At 45.7% G+C, this 26,228-nt stretch overlaps 1 protein-coding gene and 1 pseudogene across 1 annotated transcript; both read left to right on the top strand.

The window, feature by feature from the left end:
- The first annotated feature begins 1,809 nt into the window (after nucleotides 1-1,809).
- LOC146176755 (uncharacterized) lies at nucleotides 1,810-24,869 on the top strand. The gene is made up of 15 exons (XM_084581380.1): nucleotides 1,810-1,888; nucleotides 2,029-2,153; nucleotides 2,833-2,982; nucleotides 6,941-7,432; nucleotides 8,737-9,372; nucleotides 9,717-10,134; nucleotides 10,342-10,387; nucleotides 11,156-11,275; nucleotides 14,894-15,010; nucleotides 16,190-16,270; nucleotides 16,339-16,419; nucleotides 17,335-17,512; nucleotides 18,657-18,824; nucleotides 22,219-22,353; nucleotides 23,902-24,869. Exons 1-15 carry the CDS (start codon nucleotides 1,810-1,812, stop codon nucleotides 24,061-24,063), a joined length of 2,988 nt encoding a protein of 995 aa, XP_084437506.1. The 3' UTR covers nucleotides 24,064-24,869.
- LOC146176756 (uncharacterized) lies at nucleotides 12,739-14,352 on the top strand (annotated as a pseudogene).
- Nucleotides 24,870-26,228: the final 1,359 nt, after the last annotated feature.

Below are 26,228 nucleotides of genomic sequence, written 5' to 3'. Positions count from 1 at the left end.
ATGTATATCTAGTAAAAATATGTACAGGAACTACTGCCTAACGGCAGGAACATGGAATGCACCGATATAGCACAGGCGGTAATATCTCTTTGCTGGGCGAGCTTCCCTCTTCCTCAATATCATATGAATGCAGTCTTATTGGTGTAGGGAGGGAGCATAAATGTGCTCGAGAGCAGGTCGCAGGAATGGTGGCAGTTTCTTTTTCTAAGCGTCAATTTGGACAAGGCTGTTAATTCTTCGTGCACACTAGCAGACAGCCTGGCTGCAAGTTATAGCTCAAATCTCTGAAACACTCTTGAATCCTGCGTGGCGGCAGCAACTAAAACCATGAGTGCTGAAATTTATTTTACTAGATACTTCTAATACCATTAGACTGCGACGTTGGTCACCTGAGCATGTAACGACGCAGAACGAAACATCAAACCCTGTCTGTACAATATTAAAAAATACTGGGTGTGTTCCTATCTTTCTTTTCAAAGACAATTCGTCGTTGTCAAGTGAAGCAAAGATAAAATTGTCTCATGATTATGGTCTAAGATATTTGCAACCTGCCTAACGATTATTTAGGCATACATTTTAACCAGGCTGTGCATGTTTTTGCTGATACTGAACCATTATTTTTCTTATTATTTATGGCATTTAAGATGGCCACAAGCTGAATATTCTATTTGCTGTATTTTAACACAACCGCAAATGGAGCGCATTTTCCACCTTCTGGATGCTTTGGAACTTCTAATGAAAATAGCCTGCCGACACATTGCTAACTATACTGACCTTCATGGAAGCCTTTATTGCTACTATAAGAAAAATGTAGCTTTGTCTTCAGTTGATATTTCAAGCTCTGGCTTGTCACGTCATAGATGAAAATTTAACGGGTGCCTCATTTTTGGATGAGAATACTTCCTAGGTTGTGTACTGAACCAAGTCTTGATCAATACAACCATGTTTTTAGTTCCTTTTTTTTTCGTTCTTTCCATCTGTACGAAACTATATTCGTATAATGGAATAAAGCATTCCTCAGAAAATATGGCTCATTTATGGATGCCTCTCATTATTAAAATGTAAAACACTATAGTAGACCACCAGCACTGGTTTTTAATTGTTCTATTTCTGGTCTTGATGATCCTAGTCTTTCTGGTTTTTATGGCGTGATGCATTACATGGAGCCCAACCATAAGCGTCGTGTTCATTATGTCTTTCAAACATAAGCAATAGAGGCATCCATATAATAAAAATAGCAGAAAACAGATGAGTGCAAATTAGAAAACAGCGATACCATTTTGAAAGAAAAATAGCACACTTTCACAAAGAAAAGACAGATTCATCAGAAAGCAACATCTTGAGAAAGTTTAAGAGCATGATTGCCTTGCAGTTAATCTTCCAACTGCTGTCCCATAAGCGAATACCTGTTTGCAAACATCCACTTCTCAACTCAGTTAATCACCGTTTATTCTGCGCATGTCGCATCTCGCTCAATCATACCAAGGTACCCTCACAAACTACCATATATTGTGAACACCCCTACATCGCTATAAACCATGCAACGCAAACTAATGGTATTTTGCCCCATAAAATTGTTCAGCTACCAGCCATTTCTTGTTCTGATAGCCATAGTCGGAAATGGCATCACGGCATACATCACGCGAAGGCAGGCGCGAGCGCAAGAAAAGAGGAAGGAGAAGCGGAAGCTACGCACCGTGACTACTGGTTTTCGCAAGGGCACAGCTGCGCATTACCGGTCATCTCTTGGAGGCCCGCTTTTGTTTCAGACCACCCAGACTCAAAACGCGCAACACGCCTTGGTGGCCAATGACGACACAGGGCAGCTTTACGACCTCAGGCATTGCACCACAGACGATGCCGCTGATCAGCGAAGGGTGCGCCGCAGGTAAGTGGTGACGAGCGGAAGACAAGATCTCGAAATGTTACAAAATGCGATTTCAAAATCTTGTCTTCAAAATATTTTCCTGCTTACATCTAACTGCGGCGATGATTTTTGTTTCGCTATTATATACTTCGGTCTTGCAGGTGACATGAGCAAGAAGATCTGTGTGACGCAAGACACCGAGCTGCAGCGAAAAGAACGCAGCTTCCACGAGTGCCTTGAGTACCTCATGCCCGTCTACCTGCTGCCTCTGCTCATCGGTGACAAGGTTGGTCTGTCCGCATATAGCGAGTAAGCCTATCAGTACCGTGATAAAAGAGCAATAGCTATTATCACCCAGTTCAATGTATGCAGCACACTTCAAAAGTTCGGCAATTGCTTTCGTAAAAGTTCGGTCATTTGTCGGCACCTCTGAGATCATCATATGGGAGGGATTAATTCTATATACGTGTGATCACAAAACAGAGGACTTTTACTTCACGTGTCTTAACGTCCCTTTCTTAAACTTCAGTTCCGATACATCTTCCGTAAACCAATGTGGAGCTCGACACAAAATTGTTTGGAGGATCCTTGATATCAAAACGACAACAGAAACATCGTAATCGCTGCTATCAGTTACAACACATGGGTAGCCGATATCATCTGCTGACAGGCCCAATGAAGTTTATGGTAATCATCATAATTAGTGACAAATGCTCCAACATGATCGTGAGCATTTGCCACATGTGCGAGAGTACCACTCTGGGCTTAGAGGCGCAGATTCAGCGGCAGAATTAACTGCCTATGGTTAGCGCTCCATTTAGAGTACACTTGAGACCGCATGGGACTAATGTATCACATGTCTCATTCATGTTTATCGTCTCTGGTAACGTACGCTTCTACTGTATACGTTTATGCATGGCTTTGATGTAGCGTTGGCACAACTTCGTGGACACTTTTCTTTATAGGCGGGCGCTTGCGTCTACTGCATCCTGTTGACAGTGGCTGGTCTAGCGGAACGCTTACTGCCCGCCGCGGTGGCCGCCATGCTGCCTATCGTCATTCTACCGCTGGGTGACGTTTACGGCGCCGACGAGCTGGCTGCGCAATACATGGGGGTTAGTATGCGCTGTGGATGATGCACGAAGCGTCCATACGAAGTGAGACGCACCACCGCGTGCCTCTTGTGGGCATGCTTTGAATCCATGCCAGAGGCGGTAATTACAATACGTTGTTTAGACTTCGTCTCACAGGATATTTTCAGTTCTGCCAAAGGCGGGGTCTCCCAGCACAAATCAGTAGCATGCGCGTACTATAATAGGTAATTTTGCTCCTGCACACCTCTCGCCCGAGGGCACAAAATTAGGCCCACTGTCGCTTCCGGTAATTAGGATGGCGACGAGCGCGTCAGCGCAAACTTACCTAATGTAATGCGTATGATTCTGTTGGGCCAGGGCTCGATCGCCGCCTGTTCACAGTGCTGCAAACATCTTGTGAGACGAAGTATAAGTGACAGTGATGAGCCAGTAGGAGGTGCTCGTGCGCTACGCACTGATCGCCAAAGTAAGGGCCGCTGGTCAATAGGGAATATGCAAAACATCATGCTGTGGAGTAATTGCACTAGCTACCTGAACAAAGTTGTAATCTAAGCTAGCACCACATGGTATGACCAAAAAAAACGTCCGCTTCAACCAAGCCCCACCTTAGCTAGAATGTCACAATAGTGTTCTGTGTTTTTACACTAAGTCTAATTGCAACAAAATATTATGCTTGTTATCAAACCAGTGGATTTGTTTAAGGCACTAAAAACCTTTGCGACACATAACAATGCATCTTGCGGCGGTCTTGAAGTTAGGCAGCGTTATCATCTGGGAAATGACAACTGCTCTCTATTAGAACTATTTAGGAGTTAATGGATTTCATGCAGCGATTGCGGAGTATAAATTTGGAGTCTGAAATGCTGCTTGGCAGTCGCAGTTTTGATGCGGTGTTTACAATTTTAGCTGCCATTAACAAGGCAAGGAGCAACGTTCAAATCTACATTTTTAGTGCGAATGCACTATTTTTCGAGGTCTAACTATGCCTTTAAAATGGGCTCCACATATACTGCGCCTTTTCTTTCGTGTAAACCAATGGTTACGGCGCTCGACTACTGTTTCCCAAGGATGCGGGGTCAAATCCCGGCCTCGGCGGCCGCTTTTCGATGGAGGCGAAAAGCAAAGCGCCCGTGTGCTGTACGATGTCAGTGCAAGTTAAAGAACCCCAGGTGGTCGAAATTTCCGGAGTCCTTCACTAAGGCGTCTCTCATAGCCTCAGTCGCTTTGGGACGTTAAACCCCACAAACCAAACCAAATTACAAATGAAAGAATTCGTAGGGTATGTAAAAATGTAAGCAATAATGGTAACTTATAACATAATAATAAGACAGTAATACACAAAACTTGTTTGGATGAAACAACAATATCAAACAAATTACCAAAGAATATTACATTTGCTGCGCGCCATGGTACGTTGGCTGCATAGGCGCACTCCTCAATTGCTATGGCACGTCACACCACGCTGGGATGGCGAGTGAGCCCGGTCTTGTACCGTCGCGGACGAGAAGCACGCCATGCCCGGTGCGCTGTGTTAGACCGGTAGAGAAGATGCAGGCAACGTGACCACGTTTTCTACTGTGTGTATATCCTAGATCATAATCAAATGGAAACTTAAAGGAAAAACACACCTTTGACCAACAGCCAAACCGACTTAAACCGTGCTTTCGCACGTCTAACACAGCTTAGCCTTAGTTGAACCTATGCTAGTTTTTTAGACGCAGCGCTCTGGTTTGGCGCATGCCGGTTTGGTGAGAATTAATCAAAACTTCGCATTGGATGCGGCTGCCTTTGTCGAAGAAATGAGTGTGTGACACAAGACCGGCTGTCAGCGCAATAGCTCGTCTGTGACCGAATGACACAAGCAGACAAAGAAAAACTAAAATTTTCCCTTTTTAGCGCGTTCCTTTGTAGTGCTGTTAATTCATGCCATCGGGATTCACCTCGGCAACATTAAACTATTATAAGGCTGTACTGCTCAATGCTCTTTCTAGAAGAGCAGCAGCAAGCTGCCGAAATGCCGCACCGTTCTTCCGTGTATTCTACCACATTTCCTATTATTTTTTATGACAGATTCTTTATTCAGCATTAATTCAAAAACTAGGTTTGTTCGGCTGACGCCTCACACACGAATGCGACCTTTTTTGTTTCGTACTTGTTCCTAAGTACGTGCTACAAGATACTAATACTTATGGTTTAATTCAGTTATCACGCAATAACGCGCAGCAGCAGGACATGTTGACAAAATAATTTGCTCTGTCTCAAATGCTGAACGTTATTTGGGTGTGTTAACCAGGCGGCCATTCTTCCGGAGCACACACTCCATGAGCTTCACAGAGAATACCTTCCTAAAGCAACGCTTTCTTTTTTGTGTTTGCAATTGCTTTGGATAAGGATAAAACATTGTAACGTAGCTTGGCAAACTCAAATTCGTGGTCAGTGATGCAGTTTGACGCAGTCCTAACGTCCTCCACAAGAACATAATTTTGATATGCAAGGACACACCAAATATTTTATTGCCCTTCTTATCGGTTTCTTGTAACCTTTTCTGTGTGCAATCTGCCTCTGCACTTCCGCATGTTTCTGTCCTTTAGAAACAATATCGACCTTCGTGTATTCCTACTGCCGCTGTCGTCTTGAGCGCTCTTCCCGCCATCGCCGATGACGGTAGTTTTCGTCAGATAACCAGAATTGTCCCGGATAGGCCTCAATGCTAACTGCAGAAGCAGGGCCATGACAGAAAGAAGTCAAATGCTCCTAGCAGATTCCCTCTGCCCCCTGCGTCACAACTTAGGAGCAGCAGCCTCTTCTGTTCTCTTCTGGGGCGGCTTCGCAGATGTAGAGCATTCCCTTAGCGCCTTTTTTCTCTCTCAGTACGCGTCGCTGTCTTTCCTCTCCTCCTTGCACAACGCAGTATGTTTTGCTTATCCGACCGCAAACACGTGCAGGCTCTCCGTAAAGATGTATTCCTTCTCCTACTCTCACCAGTGTGCAACCAGAAAAGTAAATGGTCAAATCGGCTTCAGACATCGGTTTTGAGAAAAATGGTGGAAGTACTGAATTAAAAAAAGTCACCTCACGTAGGAGAAGCATTTGTTGCTGCCCTGCCTTAGTTCTCATGCTCTTTCAGGTTTTACTGGCTTCACTTCGTCGCCAAATGCGACTGAACCGCCAAATACGTTGCGCGTAGCAGTGGAACAGCGCTGGAGCACAAGGAGGACATGGTTATAGCCGGGAAGAAGGGTTCGGTGAAAAGGCATCATTAAGCGAGGCTATTGTGTTGCAAACCTAGGAGTAAAACTATTCGAAGAAGTGTTTTTTTATAAACCGAGTGCGGAGGCAGCAGGTGGTTAATTTCGGGTTCGTGTGGTTCTGAGTCTCTCTAGGAACATCTGCTCTCCCCCTCTGCCGCATTACATAGCCGCTGCCTCTGATGTTAAAACGCTCAACACTTTATCACCGGTCGACCTTCTGAGGGTACCTATATTCTTGACGCACCCTCCTGTTGTTCCACCTCCCACCGCTGAGTAGCTCATCGCCGTGACAACGACAGTTCCACTCTTACCCGTGGAACGCCCCATACAAGTGTTCGATTCAACAACCGACATGTCTTTCGTTGCTAGCGAGAACTCGGCAACCGATGAACGCTTTCGTTTTGTTTGTTGTAAGTGCGGTTTTTTGCGCCTGGAGGAATAAATTCATTCCTTTATGCCAGAATTTAAATGAATTTTATTGCGTTCTCCTTATAAATATTTATTCGTTTTCCGAATCAGGGTGGTTGTGGTAAATGCATACCCTGCACATGAAATCTGACAACCCATATCTCTCTTATCTGATGCTATGAGATTGCGAAATTTAGAATATAAGGCTCACACAGAAAAGGATGATCAATTCACCGGTAATTCAGGTACATCATTCTCTTGCCTTATAATTTATTTCCATACCATATTGTAACTTTCTGTTGCACTGGTTGTTTGCGCAGGACCAAGTATTGATTACTTCCTTGTTGTTCGCCATTGCAATTGTGGGCGACGAGACGACCCTGTTCTTCCGCCTCTGCCTGATCGCACTGAATCGCTACGCCTTGCGGATGCAGCCGCTGTTCCTGTACATGCAGAGCTTGGTGTTAGCGCTCAGCTTGATTCTGCCCAGCACTGTCATCATGGTCTTCAGTGCAGTCTTCATCGACCGCTTTGTGAGCACCGTGAGCGACGAGATCATCGGCGCCGACCTCCGCATGCAGTCGGCCACTTCGACGCCGAACTTTAACATCTTCCAGGGGAGGTTTCCGCGAAGCAGCAGCCGAAAGAGTAGCTACATCACGTTCGGAAGAAGAGCACGGAGCGTCTCTATTGCCAGCGAGACCACCATACCCAGCGAGAATTCCAGAGGCAGCTCGGTAGTCAAGAATTACAAGCTATTCCAAGGCTCAGCCCTTCTCGGCAAATCGAATATTTCAGGAACTGATGATACAGTGAGTACAGTAATCTGATTTGGAATTGCATATTCTTGGTGGTTCATGCGATTCATGCGATAATATTTTAACTGCTTCCTCCCTAGTCAGGCGCAGGTAGACATACGAAAGAAATGTTTGAGGCGAAGTGCAGTTACCAAAGTTTTGCTACGGTACCGACCCCCAAAAAGATGTTGCAGATAATTAAACGTTCGCCTCATTTGTAGAACAATAAATTAAAAATTTGCCGAAGCTAAAGAATGAGACTTATGCTAGGGCTGTTTCAAATTTAATCTCGTCGCTTATTATCTAGAGAACCTAAATAAAAACTTTATAAAATTACGGATATTGCAACACCTCTATATCATCTCGATTAATGCGTATGGATTTGAGTACCCGCAAAACGACATATGTGTCTACTTAGTTCTGGATTTATTTCTTAACCGTGCCACCACAGGCGACAATGCCCGCGTTTGCAGTGGCCTGAAAACAAAAGAGGCGATGCTAGATTTGCCTGGAATACACTGGCTTACACAACTTTCCTGGCTTGCGACCGTCCGATTTTCGTCTTGCCGTTTCGCTGATACAGGTTGATAACGACGAGCGCATTATTCGTGCCGTGAATACCGCAAAGACCACAAGCAAACAAACTTGAGCTCTCTTGTTCATCTTACGAAGTTGATGCGATGGACTTAGTGTCTTAAACGACCCATTTGGCTCACGCGTTTGCAGGCATTGACAGGCTTCCTGTCATAACATGCTGCTTTTTATTCGAATCGAAAGAACTCCCCCCGTGTCATATAGGGGTAGCATGTCTGCCTCACAACCAAAGTATATGGGGTTTAGTTTGCCAATTGACCATCCAATTTGTCTTTACGCGAATACGCGTAGTAAAACTGCGTTATATATATATATATAGTCCCTCTAGACCAATCACGACTTATCAGTTACGCTGACGCCGCACCTTTTACAAAACGTGGACATTAGCTCATTCGCGTTAAATTTCAGCACGAAGGAGACGTGCACCTGCGTACCCACTGGTGGTGCAAAGAAGCACATTATGCCAATCCTGCACTCAATAGAGCTGTATATGAGGCAGATATGTGGCTACAATGCTTCTGAATATAATAATATTTAACGACCAGTACTCGAGAAGAGAGTTGGAGGAATTACTTCTTGAACACACCGTGGAGGGTATATGTATCACGCAGGATGTGGCATCTACCTTTGCTGGAATGCTTATTTACAGTATCTATGTGGCCAAAGTTTGATCTTTTTTTAATTTCTGAACTGTCGGTAATCTATTGGATGATTCGACGCCGCAGGTTAAGAAGCCCCGCAAGACATCTTTCGGCATGGTAACGAGATCTAAGCTTAATGAGGACCGGCCATTCTACCTGCCTGTTCGTCGCATCCGCTCTTTGATCGCGGAGCCCAGTCAGCCTTCATCTATTCTAAAGCGCAGCGCTGCAGGTCCAACAACGACGCCCACATTTCCCCCATCCTTGGCTTCGAGTGTTCCGCCGTCCAGCGAATTAGCAGGGAAAGAAAGGTGCAAAACTACTTTCCCGATCGGCGTTTCTCCCGCCATGGGTTTGCCAGAAGATGGCGAAGGTCAGGAAGCCTTAGGTGAAACACCCATGTCTACGCCACCGGCCTCGTTGGCAGTAGAATCTCCGACCAAGGGTCCAGCTCCACCATGCAACTCGAGCGCGTACCTGCAAGGGATTGATAACGACAACCAGGATGCGTCACCAGCACCCGAGTTCTGGACACCATTGACTTCGCCACTTCCGAGCACGGGCAAAACCACTGAGACCCCGTCGCCTTCAGCAAAAAGCGCTATTAACGGGAAAAGAAGTGGCTCGACTTCTCCAAAGATGGCCAAAATGAAGACAGTTGCCAAGCGACGTCTTAGCCAGCGACGCAATTCGCAGGCGCGTGTACCCGCTGGACAACAGGTACTTGAAGTACTTGGTGAAACCGTGACAACAGTAGAGCTACGTAGGATTAGTATTATAGAGTAGTATTGAACTACTGTATAAGGATAGTCGTAACAAATGGTTACATCACATATTATCTTTGTGTCTCCTGGCTTGTGTTGAATGTCATATGCTTGTCATCATGGGCTTTTTCTACCACAATGCTAAGTCGTTATTATTTCTCGGTCTTGTCTTAGCCGTAGGCTAGAAAATGCCTTAACGTGAGGGGACGTAATGGTTTCCGACAGCAATTTGGCGAATGTGTGATATTATTCATATCATTCATGGTCTAACGTTAACAAACTGTTCCGTGTCTCTTTCAGTCTCGCATCCGGCGTCAGACAGTCAGTGAAGCGCCGCGCGTTGAGCACAATAGTCGTCGTTCCAGCTTCAGCACGGTGCGTGAGTCAGCCCACACATCACTGTCGCATACAAATACGACGCCTGATACAGAGGCATCTCCGGTTCCAAAACCTGTGCTCAAGCATGGATCAAGGGCAGAATCACGATCAGAACCTGTGCAAGTTCAGGAACCGGTAGCAAGGCAGGAGGTACGAGGGGTTCTCAAGAAGAGTACTCCGTCGGTTCAACTTAGCCTGGCCAGCCGTAGAGGGAGCATGTTGAACTGGGACCCGCAGTCACAGACGCCGCTGGTGTATGCAGCGGAGCCACAGAGCGTCATCCCAAGAGTGAGCCCTCTGAACGATTCCAGGACACCTTTGGAAAAGGCTTCAAGTTTCTGTAAGCAATCTACACACTTCGTATAGTTACGGCTTGTGTCTAGATTTTGTACACTTACTCTAACGAGTATGCCACATATGAACGTTGCCAGTACGTATCCTCTGTATTCGAACAGCTTCCATGGTTTACTTACTGCCTTGGCGACTCTGCGGGTTGGGTCATAAGAATTGAACGTGTCTCTTCACCGTACAAAATATTACATTACAGGTGTCAGCGGACAAGAACCTCAGACGTCGTCCTTGCGTATGCGAGCGTGAGTAGCCGTTTCTGTTTTACTTTATTTATGTCTAAGCATTGTACGGCTATGTAGGCCGGTTTTTCTTGGCCGCGACATTGTCGGAGCTTTAAAGCAGGAACCCTTTGGTATATCTAAAAGAAAGGCACCATCAAAGAAATGTGTGCAAGCGACAAAATGGTTTATGTGGGTTAAAAAGAGTAACTAACTAGAGCCAATGAAGTGTATAATTGGGAGCCAAAATATTCGCCAGCCAACTTCAGTCAAAATAGCCGGAAGAGATTAAGTCAACGACCAAAGTGTCCCGCGTGGAACGTGGCATCCGGTGCAGTAAGCTTAACTTCCGGTGGCGGGAAATTTGAAATTTCTAAACGTGACCGAGCGGAAAAGGGCGTGATTTGCGTGCACAAATTGGTGGGAATGGTTAGAAAGTGTGTAGCCAGTGGTAATCATCCAACTGCAGTCTCAAAAATTTCGACAGCACTGGATAATCCACTGTGCAGAATTGGGAAAGCCTGAGCATTGCTGCTGCACATGGTACATTGCTCGCCCTTTGGCGAACACAACCAACCTTCAGTCGTACGCATCAAAGCTGACCGGCGTTCTGTAATTGTTTTAAAGTAAAGGAAAGGCGCAGTGTCTCTCGCTCGCCGAATCCCCGCTGACAGATCTCACGAACAACACATCAACGCTCAGGCTTACGCATTTCTCTAGTGAGGATTCCTAATTGATCTAGGAAAATGTTTTCTCTAATCTAACCTAACCGAGACATGTGCTATTTCACAGCCTCATATTGGCGGCGCGTCCTGCATTCATCGTGGGAGTCGCCTACACCGCCATTTTCGGGAACCTGGTCAACCTGAACACACTGCCGGCACGGAAGACCCTGCTCGACACCCTTGATTGGTAATACGCCTTTCCTGGTGCGTAGCTTCTATTCAGTGCTACGGTCAAGAACTGTGATTAACATCTCGACGACTGCCTAGGGAGAAGAAGGAAAGTGAGCATGTGGTTAGAGAAAAACCTAATCTCCGTATAAACACGAGGTCGGTTGCAGTGTCCCCAATTCACACTGGTTGCGCATGTGAAAAAGAGTGCGGTTGTCTCGAGCTGCTTCGTTAATGAACACGACATAGCATTGTTTGTGAAAAGTGCGAAGGTCGCTTATTTCTCAGTAACCGCTGACAATGCGGTATTATGTTTTAACAGTTCCTTATTCATAACAAAAAAAGCCCCGCCGGGGTGGCGCAGTGGTTACGGCGCTCGACTACTGTTCCCAAGGACACGGGATCGAATCCCGGCCTCGGCGGCAGCTTTTCGATGGAGGCGAAAAGCAAGGCGCCCGTGTGCTGTGCGATGTCAGTGCACGTTAAAGAACCCCAGGTGGTCGAAATTTCCGGAGTCCTCCACTACGGCGTCTCTCATAGCCTGAGTTGCTTTGGGACTTTAAACCCCACAAACCAACCACCAACCATAACAAAAAATGAAGTTCGGGGCCCACATCTAGCGCTGGTGAGTGAACGAGCGAACTTGTGCATATCAGTCACATAAAGATTTCATGTTAGGTTTGCCACCAATATGGCCGCGCGGTTCGACTTGGGCGCGAACGTAAGGAGAATGTGGGCTCTTCATTTGTGACTGAATTTTGGCTAGCTAAAAGTTGAAGAAGGTGACATTCAAAGCACACGAAAGGAGGACAATTTAAAACGCGGGCTCTGTGGCAATTGCGTAGTAGTCTAACGCATCCCTGCGAAGCTCACCTGTTGTCGTGGCCGTGGATTTGAATCCCGCAAGTAGATTTAAGTTATTATTTGATTTAATTATGCGTAAGCATTCTATGCGTATGTCGGTTGGTTTCGCCCGGACATAACTTTGTTAGCGCTGTGAAAGAGGAACCAGTTAGTACACCGGAAAAGAATGGTACCATCGAATAGAGCGTTATAGAAAGGTGTACAGGGGACAAAATGGTTGATGTGGGTTAATTATTTACAATTACTGCCAATTAGGTAATTCAGACATCGAAGTAGCCAAGAGGGGTAATGTCTTTATTCTAAGAGGTCACATGATACTCGACCTTCGATGACGTAGGCCTAACTTCCGGTGACGGGAAATACGAAATATTTTAAATTGAACGAGCTGGAAAGGGCGTCACTTGCGTTACAGTGGCTAAAGCTTTGAACTGTGAATACCGCCAAGCGGCACCTGTGGGAAGCGCTGACGCTGCTTGGCGATGCATCCGCAAGGCGACGCTAGCCGTCGTACACGTTGCTTGGACGCACGCACGCTACGCAGGGAGGCTACCAGGCACCGGGTGTGTCTTTGCTCATTTTTGATGATTGTTCAAGCGATTGTTTTATACCGCGTGCAACATGAGCCGACGGCAAAGTCAATGTTTTGTGCCGGGCTGCACGATCGCTTACAAATCGTGCAAAAAGAAACTCTCGCTTTTTGGTGTGCCCAAAGATGAAAAGACGTTCCTGAAGTTGCAGAGGAACAATCCAAGGGCAGATAAGCCGCTAGAGCTGAACGCTGCTGTCTGTGAGCTGCATTTCGATGCCTAGTCTGTGTCGCGGCCCTTTGAGCATCTCATTCAGAGACAGTTAGTGCGCATTGATCGGAGCAGACCTGTTCTTTCACCAGACGCGATTCCAATAGTGTTTGCCAACGTACCGAGATACCTGTCGGAGCCAGTCCCTAAGAAAAGGAAGTCGCAGGAAAAGCCAAATCCACAACCTTCAGTGATCAACAAAAAGCGCAGAATGAAAGAGTCGTCTCGCGATACCACAGAAGCTCCGTCCCGCGTTTTGTTTTAAAGACCAAGCGTGGCCTGCTGTCGACTGAATAAACGTGCCACTTCCGACAAACTGGTGGGAAAGGCACGTGTTCAGCGAGAATCCGCTCCATGTAGTCTATACAGCCTGTGCCTACCTGCTGCAGACACGAGCTTTCTGCATGCACAGAAGATGGTGGTGTTCCGTGGTGTGGACAGTGGTGTAAAACACAAAGTGTATGTTCGTGATGTAGAGCTGATGCTAATAGTGCCGTGTGATCCTGTGTCGCTTCTGCAGACTGTTGAAAGCATGGAGGTTTGCTTGGAAGTTGGGACGTTAGAGGAATATCCCTTTGCTTGCTTCAATTAAAACTCGCATATTTGGAATGAGGGAATTTACCACAAGAAGAGCAAAGGTGGACAACCCAAGACGAGAAATGTTGTATTTCATGCAAATATTTGAGGAGGCTGCTGATCAACCAGATGTGCCGAACAAGGCAGCCGATGAAAAACAAAGGACACAACAACGCTGAAAGCGAGGTTGCAGACAGTTCGCCGCTTGAGGACCAAAGTAAAGACCTTAGATCAGACGATCTCTCAGATGAAACAAGAGAGCGAGAAAATTAAAGAGGCTTCCCTGCAGAAAAAGATTGATCAGCTACCTTCCAAACAGAAGGCTACTGTAATACAGTGTTTCAAAGCTGCAAGCCGCAAGTCCCCAAAAGGCATGCGGTACAGCCCTGAATGGCTACTTGCATATGAAAAGCCCACGGCTGTTCGAGCATGTTAGGAGGGGAAAAAATCTTAGTCCTCCCTAGCCGCACTTGCCTGAAGACATATATGAGGCAGTATGAAAGTGCTTTTGGATTTAATGCCACCATCTTCTCAGGCATTGCGCAAAAAAACAAAAGAAATGACTGAATTTCAGTGCCATGGTGGACTCATTCTAGATGAAATGAAGTTGTCCGAGAACTTTGCAGTGGCAAGAGGCACAAGAAAGATCGACGGGTTCGTAGACCTGGGCCCATTCACTCCAGACAGTGAAAGAGGAGTTACATGCGATCATGGCATGGTGACCTTGTTCCAGCCTCTCTGGATCATGGCACCAAATTCTTGGGGTGTTCATATCGAGACGAAATGTGAAGGCTCCTTTGCTGTCAAATATAATCCTGGAATCCGTACTGCTTGCGGAGAATGCTGGTCTCTGAGTTGACTATATCACTAGTGATGGGGCCTCTTGGAACCGTGCTATGTGGCGACAGTTCGGAATTTTTGGAACCGCAACTGCTATCGAAAGCTGGTTTGGCAGTTGCACAACTTTTATTTCCATCGCAAATGGGCGCACGCGTGCCGGGGAAGACGGGGAGTCGTGCGCCCGCAGAGTAGCGGAAGGCGAGTGCAACGATGATGAAAGTGGTATTACGTCATACCAAACGGTGGCGGTGGCTCCGCGGCGAGCACCGGCGTCTGCCAGCTACGCTGGTTGCTAGGCAACGCCTCAAGGTCATTCTCTGCATCCTCAGAGCACCACCACAGCGAAATCGCAAGTTCGTGGTAAGAGCTTCCTCACTCATTCATAAATAACCTCCAACAAAGCCACGCAATTCAGCTTCTTTTCGTAGCTTTAAAAGTAAGCAAAGATAATTCACTATGACACTTAAGGACAAACTCCCTTAATGATCACTCTGCATGAAAAGTCCGTCCAGAAGTCCTGGTTAATGCAGAGGTATCTTTCGTGCCTTTCTTGTCGACAGCCCTGGTGACGATTGTCCTGTCACCTGGGGGAGCTGGCTTGCTGTGTCTCTTCCCGTTGCGGTGATCTGTTGCGCTACCTGCTGGACATGCATCTACTTTGTCAGACTTGTGAAATGGTAAGCGCCTCTTTTCGGATATACATTGGTGCACATCAAAACAATTTTTTCATAGAGCATAGTGACCAATTCTGATACATTTTTCGCACCAAATCCGCAGCATATCATCATTGGTGTGCACCAGATGTCTGCTCCTAATAGTCCCATAAAGGATATTGAAATCAGTTTTGGACATATGGTTTGTATGGGGACCTCAGGCACTGTACTATGTTGTACAGTCGAACGTTTGGAACGGCAAATTTGACGCTCTGAGATGCCAACACTAAGGAAGTTACATTCAGAAACAATTGCATTGCTACGCATCTACAAAGCAGAGTAACATATTATACTGAAGACATAAAACTACGCAGGAGACAGAACACAGAAAAGAGCTAAACAGGACGAGAGTAGAATAAAAACTGATTGATTGGAAACATACATCCCTCCCTCAAGAGCATAACGCATGCGCATAAAAACTTAACGCCAAAAACAGAAGTACCCTATCTTATTAACCCATCAAAAAGACGAGTTCTTTTTGATACTGTTGATTTGATGCCTCGCCATTGCATTTTTCCGGATACAGCAATTTGCCAAGCTTCAAAAATATCGCGTGCTTTCCTGTCATTCGCGCAACCTACAATCATCGTTTGCTTGAAAAGCGGCGTACAGAATACGTTTGTCATTATTCTTACTAGGCTGGCAGTGCTTTGCTAAATGCTGCCCACCGTGCTGGCTCAAAGAGTTACTGTGCTCCTGAAGGATTTTCTTAATGCCGCCTCCTGCCTGCCCTACATATACAGAACCACAGCTAAATGGGATGTATGGTTCAAATAAATCAGTTGCTAGTATACGCTCGTCCTTCCTGCCTCGTTTCTATGTCCTGTCTGCTGCGTAGATTTATGTCTTCAGTATAATGCCTTACCAACTAGCCCCTCATCACACACTCCTCGAGTAACATATGCCTATGTTGACGGCACCGCACCGAGAAAAAAAGTGCGTTTTGCTGTATGCGTAAAGTCACAGCATTTAGCCGAATGCTTTCGCCCAACCCTTTTTGAGGTTTAAGATCTGCTTGCGAGTGAATTTGTTTTATTTAGAATGCTTTCGCTCAAAGTAATGGTAGAAAAAAAGGAAGCGAATTAAACCTTAATGATTTACCTTCACTGACTTGAAAAATCACCGCATTGTGTCCCTCTCAAGCGACGACGATATTGACGAGCAAGCCCACGAGGAGATGTCAAGCAATGCCCGAGCTCGCTATGGACAATTAAAAAACCTCAAGTGAGTCCGCACGTTGCTTGTATCGGTCCATGATGAATGTAAGCAATATGCTATCTATGCAATTCCAGCATCATGGAGGTCTTACTCTTCTACTGGTTGCTTGGACTCCCGGTCGCCACCTGCGCTTACAATGTACGGCATCCTGAAAGGTGCGTAGTGGTGGTGAGATGAGTTCGCCGTAGATTCAGAAGCAGGAAGCCGAGTATAGTTGCAGATCAGGTGTTACTGATTCAGATCAGTTTTAACCATTGCTGTTTCGAGCGAATTACCGCTCTTTTCCCGAAGGGGAATCATGAGCGAAAAAAAAGGGACGCTTGTGTACTAAGTCGCACGCGGTCATTTTCACCAACGGCACTTTGTCGTGCTGATCGTCTCAGGAAGAACTATGAAAAGAGCATTGGGATGGCATGGTTCACTCGAAAGTCCCAATTGCAGAGCCTTTTCTTTCTACTGCTTTCATGTTAACTTCTCATTCATCTGGTCCCTATTGCACGGTTGGCAGGTTGACCATATCATAGTTACTCCACTTTTAAATTCAGATGTCTTCCAACCGTTCTATCGATCCGTGTTTAGGATTAGAAAAACTGGGCATGTAAAGATACTCCGTGTCACGTGGTCCACAATGATCATCATAAGCTCACTGATACATCGCGAGCATATGGACCACAAAAACGGCTTGACAAACATATTAGTATAAGTTACCCTATGTTACATGTCTTTTGATATGCGAATCGGGCGAAGAGCACTGAACTTCTTTTAAAGCGCTAATTTTCCAGTTGGCTCAATTCACACTTCACAGGGTGGCCTACACTAGGTGGGAACACCCGAGCTCTCGGTTTCTTGGCTGGCGTAATGGTATCTCCTAGCATGTAGCATAGAACAGCATGCGTGATCAAACAGTATTACGGGCCTTGCGCATTCTAACAGTGCTTGCTCGAGCTGCCCCATACGCTTACACGGCACACTGCGTAGGAGCGGAACCACGCACTGAGCACACAGCAAAATCGAGTCAACCCTACACAGTACTCTCTGACGAGGTCGTGAGTTTCCACATGCACTTGCAGTCGCATGGAGGGCCCTGTGCTTGGCATAACGCTGCTGATTTTGGCCATCCTTCCCGGTTCTTCGCTGCGCCGGTGCTGGTCATATCGAGCGCTCTCGTGGCCTAACTTGTGCTCGCGTATGCCGTGGAGCGTCATCCTGATGTTGGGCTCCGTCATGGTACTTACCAGGACTGTTGAGGTAATTTTCAATGGCACAGGTGATTATCACGTCAGAAGAACTCGCTTCAGAATCGAATGGCTGCTTTTCGTAGTGTCATAAATTTGACCAATCCTATGCCATCATCTTGAACATTGTTGCCCTGACGAAGCTTTGCACCTCATTTGTAGTTGTAAAGTGAGGCTAGTGCTAGTGCTCACTGCCTTCTGACCTCTCGCTGGGACTTAGGCGCGTCGTCGCCTTATTCATTACAATCTCGGCTGAGAGCAGGCTCGATGCACACGTAACTTGTATATACAAGTACCACTGATGGCGGCGAGTGGTGGCGGGCTGTCAGACTTGTTTGATCTGATCACAATGTTTGGTGGTGAAACGGACTGATGGGCAGGAGTCCAAGACGGGCGCTTCAGAAGTTTCTCACATTCTTTTTTTATTTCAGCCGAGGAACACTAGCAGCCTCGTTCCCCCGAACACCATGAAAAAAAGCCATGAAATTCTATGATGGATTGTATAAACATGCGAGCAATTAGACGTTGGGCGTAGGAAATAGCTTATGCTGTCCTGTTCAGACAGAAAACGTTGTGTTAGTAGGTGTGGCATGAATTCTTTTAATCTCTTTTGACGAATTCATGAATTCACAGGGTGGCCTACATTAGATGGGAACACCCAAGCTCTTGGTTTCGGGGCTGGCGTACTGCTATCTCTTGGCATGTAGCATAGAACAGCGTGCGTCATCAAACAGTATTTATTTGAGCTTCCGGACCACATTAAATGTTGCACCATAATAACATGTTACCGCAGCAGGAAAAGTTGGTTTTACAGGCGTCTGGTTTTTAGATCGTGCGCTAAATGTTTACACTCGTGTTTCAGGGTAACAAACTGGTGGGCATATTTGAGCGAACGTATATAGCTAATTTCTTGGCATCACAGAGAATAACTCAGCAGTCACCAAGGGCAGTCTTTGAAATGATGTGTTGACTTGTATGACATAGTTATTTATTTTTCAGTGATCATGAATTCTTGAAGTGATCTTTTTTTGTGGCACATGCCTTCTAGAGTGGACTAATATAGCCATTCAGATGTCGTCATGCGTTATTATTGCTGGAACATAGCATTGTTGACAGACCGGATACTTACTCTATGTGCGATATGTCGGTCCCGGAAGGAGTACAGGCTAGTGGAGACGGGTCTGGCTATGTTGGATGACCACTTTTGGAAGGACCGGTCCACCAAGTCAAGCCAGTTCATCCTGGTCAGCGTGGCCGCCGTCCTTTCCGAGGTGCTGGTCGGGGATTCACTAGCCCAGCTTATGGCGCCCACCGTGGTGCGAGTGGTGAGAGCTCAGCCGCTTAACCTGTCTGATGTCTTTGCAATGTCAGCGATGATTCGGAGTTGATTGCTTTTACGTTTGTTTAATCTAACCTAAAATACGTGAAAAATAGAGTGGATGTTTAACATCATGCTAATGCTAATTTCACCGACAGGTGAAGGGGCTCCGAATGCCTTTAGAGAATGCAGTGTTTGTAACATTTATTTCCTGTGGGAAATTTCAGTGTAACTAGTGTCGCAACATTCGCGTTAGCATTGCGGCTATACTCTATACGCCCAGTGCACCGCGTATAGGGGTGCCACTGAATACCGCCTAGCGGTCATTTTCAAAAGTCCTTCCGGGATACGGGTTGCCGCTGCTCATGCGTCGCTGCCAGAATTGCGACGTTCTTGGCGGCGACCTTTTTTAAAGCTGGTGCCGATTTTTTACATAAAGGCCTGGAGCACAAAAATAAGACACATTTTTTTTTGTAAAAGCGAAAACATTGATAACGCTGCAGCCAATTGAGAGAAACGAATGTGTCAACGCGCCGGGCGCTTCCTAAAACGAATCTTAAACCAACCGGAATGCTGAGCCTCGAGTTTGATGGGTATGCTGCATCGAATGATCATTTACGTCAACAAAATATTCGCAATTTTGATTTTATTGTCTATTTACCCTGCCTTTGCTTTGCAAGCTCCATTCATATAGCCTCATGGTGACGCGGCTTGACCAAAAATGTGACACATTGTGCGCCACGTCCCGTTACATGTTTACAGCACTACTCTCTTAAGTATATAGCTTCATCGCCCAAATTACCAAGACAATAATTCGATGTCGCTAAGGGTCCCATGTCGCAGAAATTCCCTCGTCATCGCCGTTGTTCGTGAACGAAAAATCCAGATGGGACAATCAGGAGCAGTTTGAAATAATCAGTTTGAGGCAAACTTTTTCGAGGAAGCTGCGAAACAAAATGAAGATAATTTTGCAAAAATGAGAACTGAGTCATCTTTGAGTGGGGATAGAATTTGACCCAGGAGTTTTATGTTGCGAGATAGACACGGGCTTATACGTCGTGAAGACTCGCTGGTCGATGCTGAATGAATATAGACCTACTGAATTTGTGACACGAACGGTGTCTGACAAAGCAATCACGTTCCGATCTCAATATGTGCAATATAATCCTCCGTCAACCTCCGAATAAGTGCTGTACATAAAGTGCTCACTGCGCCCCCGTATTTAACCTATCCCCCACGGGATTAACCGTGACGATGAAATGAATCGTCGCGCTGACACATTTCATAGCATGCAGAGTTTAAAATGGATGAAACGCGATGATGCGAGCGCTTACAGCATTCAATACTATCTACTATTCGCAAAGCTTATGCGCTTAGGTGAAAGGAAAAAACTTTTTAGAGCTCACTGTGCCCCCGTCTTTAACCTATCCCCCACGGGATCATCCGTGACGATGAAATGAATCGTCGCGATGACACATTTCATAGCATGCAGAGTTTAAAATGGATGAAACGCGACGATGCGAGCGCTTGCAGCATTCAATACTATCTACTATTCGCAAAGCTTATGAGCTTAGGTGAAAGGAAAAAACTTTTTAGAGCTCACTGTGCCCCCGTCTTTAACCTATCCCCCACGGGATCATCCGTGACGATGAAATGAATCGTCGCGATGACACATTTCATAGCATGCAGAATTTAAAATGGACGAAACGCGATGATGCGAGCGCTTACAGCATTCAATACTATCTACTCTTCGCAAAGCTTATGCGCTTAGGTGAAAGGAAAAAATTTTTAGAGCTCACTGTGCCCCCGTCTTTAACCTATCCCCCACGGAATTATCCGTGACGATGAAATGAATCGTCGCGATGACACATTTCATAGCATGCAGAGTTTAAAATGGATGGAACGCGATGATGCGAGCGCTTACAGCATTCAATACTATCTACTCTTCGCAAAGCTTATGCGCTTAGGTGAAGGGAAAAAACTTTTTAGAATGGCGACTCTTAACACTCACCGCTTATACGATTTTAAATGCATTCAGCAAGCGCTCTAATCACCGTATTTGATTCAGCAAAGGCTAGTACCTGGCGCTCATTATATCCATTTTACTTTTCACCCAGTGCCTATGAAATGACTTCAAATAATAGGCGCCACAAAGATATGCATCAATACGCTAACTAAATCAACTATTACATGTTTCGCAATAACCACTATAATTTGTTTCCTGTATCTAAAAGCTAATTTAGTCATCGTCAGCAAATCCACAATAATACGCCGATATTATTTCAAGTGCTACACATCGAAATATAAGGCAGGAATTACAAGCGGCTTCTAACGCGACGTGAACCCGAACAATACGCTCTCGGTCATATTGCTTGCTGAGCTGGAACAGGTAAATACAATCCAGAGCACGGGTTTTATAGGTTTCTAAAATGTACTCAAGAAAAAATATTGCTCAAGATGCCTCGTAGTTTAGGTTATAGTGCATTGGTAGCAGATTGTGTTAATGCAACGATGCAAATGCCATGGGGAAACAAATTCATAATACGATGACTGCACAGAAACACAACTAGTAGACTACGCGACCGCCTCAACTCCCGAATTCACTTCTCAACTCCGCCGACCAGCGGCGTGGCAGTTGCTTTTGCAAGGGGCGCGTTAATTGCCCTCTGATATCAATAATGGCGTTTTAGTGTCCCCACTAACTCGGCGTATCGGCTTGGAACGTTGTCATGACGTCATTCCTAACCTAACTAATCGAATTGAAACTTTGAACTTGGTGCGTGGCGCCAAAAACATGATTATAGCATAAACAGCAAACATGGCCTCAAGAGCCATCGCTCGAAGTTATGGCGTACAGGGTTTGTTTTACCTCACATGCCAGTAGCCTTGTCCACTGCAGAGGTCACCTAGTACTCGCTTTACATAAACCACAAATTTATCGCAGCACTATTATTCATTGCGTTCGGCCTGCCGTGTGCTGATTAAATTGTACTAGTTTGTAGAGCACATGGCCATGTGTTCGCAAAGAAGGTGCATCAAGTCTAAACCCAGTTGCACTGTTATGCGCAATACGCTTGTGCCTGTTTGGTTCGTATAATATCTCATAAGAATTATTATCAGTAAAAAGCAGTATTTACTTTAAAACATCATCCTGTTCGAGCACCCGTGCCAAACAGACAGAGTGCCTACACTCCTATGCTCCTCTCCAGCATATGACTTCCAGTTTCCCCTGCGCATAATGAGAGCCCAGCGTGCATGGTTGCGTGGTCGTGGAGCATGGCCTAACGTGTAGAGAGCTATGTGTCGTGAACCTCCGAATAAGTGCTGTACATAAAGTGCTCACAGTGGAGGAAGAGTTCTATACAGTGAATAAAAGAGTCACTATGCGTTCTTGTGCGCAGGCGGTAGTAAAGGAGACACCGGTGTCTTTCTACGTGGTGCCGGTCAGCCTCGCAGCTTCCATCAACCTCGTGCTGCCGGTGTCTCTACCTTTACTCGTGATGCGCCAGTACCTGCATACCAGCGGTTCCCAGATGGTGAGAACGTCGCAAGCACGCATCTAAAACTGCAACGTGTTGTTATCACGTTTGTATATACATCTCCCAGCGGATAATTTTAGTAGCACATCCTTCGAGATCCTCTTCTAGACAGCTTTCTTCCCTTTATGAGGTTACAAACTACCTTGGGTTTGATCCCGTCCTGTTTATGCACGCTGCAGGCCTCTAAGGCCGACCTCAGTATTTTAGTTGCTAGGACTTACATTACTGTATTGGAGGGTTAAGGGTCACTGCAGAGTAGACCTTTGCCAGACCTGGTTTCATTGTGCCAATCTGCATGCTAGCTGCTAAACTCTGGGTTCTCCAAGATTGAGAAGCAGGTCCTAACAAATGCAGTGTTGCGGTCGGCAAAAGAGGCCTCCTACGTACACAAATGACGACATGAGCTGCCATCAGATAAAGGTGAAAGATGCTGGTTACTCGAACGACCTGATAGCCGTCTTCAGAGAAGTATTGCAAACGTACGCCTGTGAACTGATGTAATTGCTCGCTGTGAGCAATATATGGACAAAGAAATCGCATTTACACTTCCGAAGATTAGACAGCAAACTGGCATCAGTTTCGGCGAGTAGAACAAACCGCCCGCGCGATGAAAATTCACCCTCAGTGTGCGAGTTGCTAACATTCGGCCTCTAACAAAGCCTGGAATTTAAAAACAATCAAAAAGCAATAAGGAAAACAATAACACGACTTCTTCCACTTGCACTAGGCGGCAGAACTTGCCGGGTAACGAATCTTTGAAATATTCACAAGTTTTGCAATCCTACAGACGCAGAACCACAGCCAATTGAAGCCCTCTTCTTCGAGAATCGGATGCTTAAATGGCTATTAGGAGTTACTTGCAGCGCGATACTGATAAAAATGGCAATTCAAGTCAAAGCACTCTGAAGCGCAGAGATCAAGAACGGCGTCGTACACGTATGCTAGTGCAGCGCATATTGTGGAATTCAATATTGCGGCGTCGGCGAGGTTGTCTCCACCCTGAACTGCGCCGCTGCACCGAGGCACCTTAGATCCTACCGTTGAGAAAACGTAGTTACGCGACCGCAAACTCACAGTGAAAATTGTACAGGTCTCCGCGATAGGCGAGAGTATGGAAAGGGCCTGGCTCGCGACATTAAGGACGCACTGCCAATAGACATCTGTAGGATGTTTTTAACGTGCGCTGTTCTGCCACCATGCTGATATTTTTCATGTGCTAATATGTCATTGCACTTAATTTTGAGCTGTTGGGACGTCAGCTGCTTGTGTGCGGTCCTTTCGTGTCTCACCTCATGTTCTTCGCCTCAATACTGGTCCTGATAGTGCCAACGTAGTGCCTCGTCTTTTATTTTAGTTTAGGCGTGTGCTGACGCTATTGTAATAACATTACGATTTCCGCAAGATGCGATCCTGAACAGGACAGAATGTCAGCCTTTCCGATTTTAGGAGCTGGTATAGAAGTATCACTGGATACTGTGTAAAATAACAACGGTGAATCAAGGAGCGTGAGAGCCGCTCAGACCACTCTTCCTTCTTTCCTTTCAGGTGATCTTCGGCATTACCTTGAAATGTGCCGCAGTGGTGATCATATTCATCTCCATGAACACCCTCGGCCTCGCCGCCTTCCAGGGAATCTCGCCGATTAACGCCCAGAATGTGCCCATCGGCAACGCGACGAACCTTGGAATTAAGGCGCCCATCTTATGAGATTGGTGTCTTCCGTTTTCACCATATTTTTGTGATTTTATTCTTATACCCACAGTTATTAATCTTATTCGAAGTGCAATATTTTATTTCTCTAATACTTCTTTCATTTAGCTTTATCAACTCTAACAAGCTGCGTTATACAAGGCCCCACTTCTGTGTTAGTATAGAACTGTCGTCATCGTTTATTCATTCATTCATTCATTCCGCATTAGTTGCGGTAATCTTCATGCCGGTCATATGATACTCACGTATAGTTTTGTGAAACTTTTCCGCTGCTTTCTGTGAACCATGATTTTGTTTTCTGTTGTGGTGCTTATCACTCAGTTGAACATCACACCGAGCCCTACAGGGAGGCGATAGAAGGCATAAAGAAATCATAGTTATCTTGACATTCTATTTGAAGGGACAGGCTATTGAAGTTTTAATTATCGCGGCTGCATTTAACTTCAGACACATGTCGCATGTTGTCTGGAGCAGATACACGGGAAAGTTAACTGCTCCTTCGACCGCTCCTTTGTATTCGATGAGAAAGAGCTTTCACCAGCCAATACACGACCAATGCATGGAGTGATGAACTGAAATGAATTAGGAATGGCTGTTAGCGTGGCCGCCTAACACAAACAGCTTCAACTGGTGACATTCTCTTGGCATAGCGTGGTGTCTCAGTGGTTTGTACAAAGGCGTCTGGACATCCCCACGAGTGCAGTGTGTGTCCTGTGGATGACATATGACCGTTTTCCAGCTCGTTATCTTTTCTGCCTTGACGGCGATCGAAGCGCGGTGTAGCAGGGGTGTTATTAGAGCCGACATCTCCTTCCAGTGCCATTTTGAAAGATTTTCTTCTTTTTGCCGAGCAAAAAAACTTGTGCTCATATCATCGAAGTGATCGCGATTTAAATTCAAAGAAAGAGAAAAGTATGGACAAACATCTCCTCGTCTGTGTGCACATAGTGCTGGTGATATACCAAGACGACGACAGTTATCCTTCTCGAAGCCCTGTGGGAGCAGGCCACTATTATGCAGCCTCTACAGGAGCTGCTGCTGGTCCCTGCTGTTGCTCCTTTTCTTAAGCCGTACGGTCAGCAAGAGAAGTGCGGCATTGCAAGACGTCTAGAGTGAACTTTGGATACAGTTTCTGCCTGGAGTATCATGCAAGCTTGGGACACTGTCTGGATCGAAATTAAATTACTCACGGTACTCGATGCCAACTTGCACGCCATGACGATGAGGAGCTGACTGTGTGGCGGCGTCTCCTGAAGAGAGTTGGGAGAATTAAGAAGAAAATTGAGACTAGCAATATACTCAGCAGTGACTCCTAGAGCAAATCTGGCATCGTCCATTATTGCAATGGGGTGCAATTTAACGGCTTTGAGTACATGTCTTTAATAAACACATTCTTCTGTCGCACTTCTCCTGCCTCGTGTCCTTACTTTAGTATTCATACTGTAATTATTTATTTATTTACTTACCTATTTAATTTTTCTGTGGCATAAGGGTCGAAAGAATCGGAGAGGAGAGTGGCTACACGCATAAACAAACACAAACACAATCGAAACTGAGGAATTGGGGTATTAATAAAAAAGGTAACAGGTGTGTCTACTCATACTATGTTATTAATGCGCTTTTGAAACGGTTATCAAAAAGATTCAAGAGAAACAAAAAAGAATAGGGCTGGTAATATCAAACAGTTGCAGATGTGCACTAAATGTTAGCTCCACTCTCGCACTCTCTCCTTGTCTTCAAAAGCAGTGAGAGTGTGCGGTGCATATTCGGAACAATCTATAGCTGTTGCTTTGAGTAATTTCTCAATTATGTGAAAAGTGAGAGTGTGCGGTGCATATTCGGAATAATCTATAGCTGTTGCTTTGAGTAATTTCACAATTATGTTAAACGCAGCTTTTATGCCGAAAAGTGGTAAAACAGCAGCAGAAGTCACTCCAGGAAGGATATTTTATTACATTAGATGCGCTCTATGCGAATAGTAGTAGGTAGCTGCTGTCATTGCCAACAAAAGCCGATTAGGTGACCGTCACGAGCAGATGTGCGCTGCACCTTGTCGAAAAAAGCTCTCGTGCAGCCTCAAATATTTTTGATAGAAAGGCTCTTCCGCGAAATAATTGTGCGAGCGTCTCGGGCTGCTTGGAAAGCGCTCCTTAGTGAAGTTG

Source organism: Amblyomma maculatum, chromosome 10, assembly GCF_055883805.1.
Source record: "Amblyomma maculatum isolate TAMU_Amacu chromosome 10, ASM5588380v1, whole genome shotgun sequence".
In the NCBI taxonomy this organism is placed as follows: Eukaryota; Metazoa; Arthropoda; class Arachnida; order Ixodida; family Ixodidae; genus Amblyomma; species Amblyomma maculatum.
Note: the sequence above shows the minus strand (reverse complement) of the source record. Positions and strands in the feature narration are given on the sequence as shown.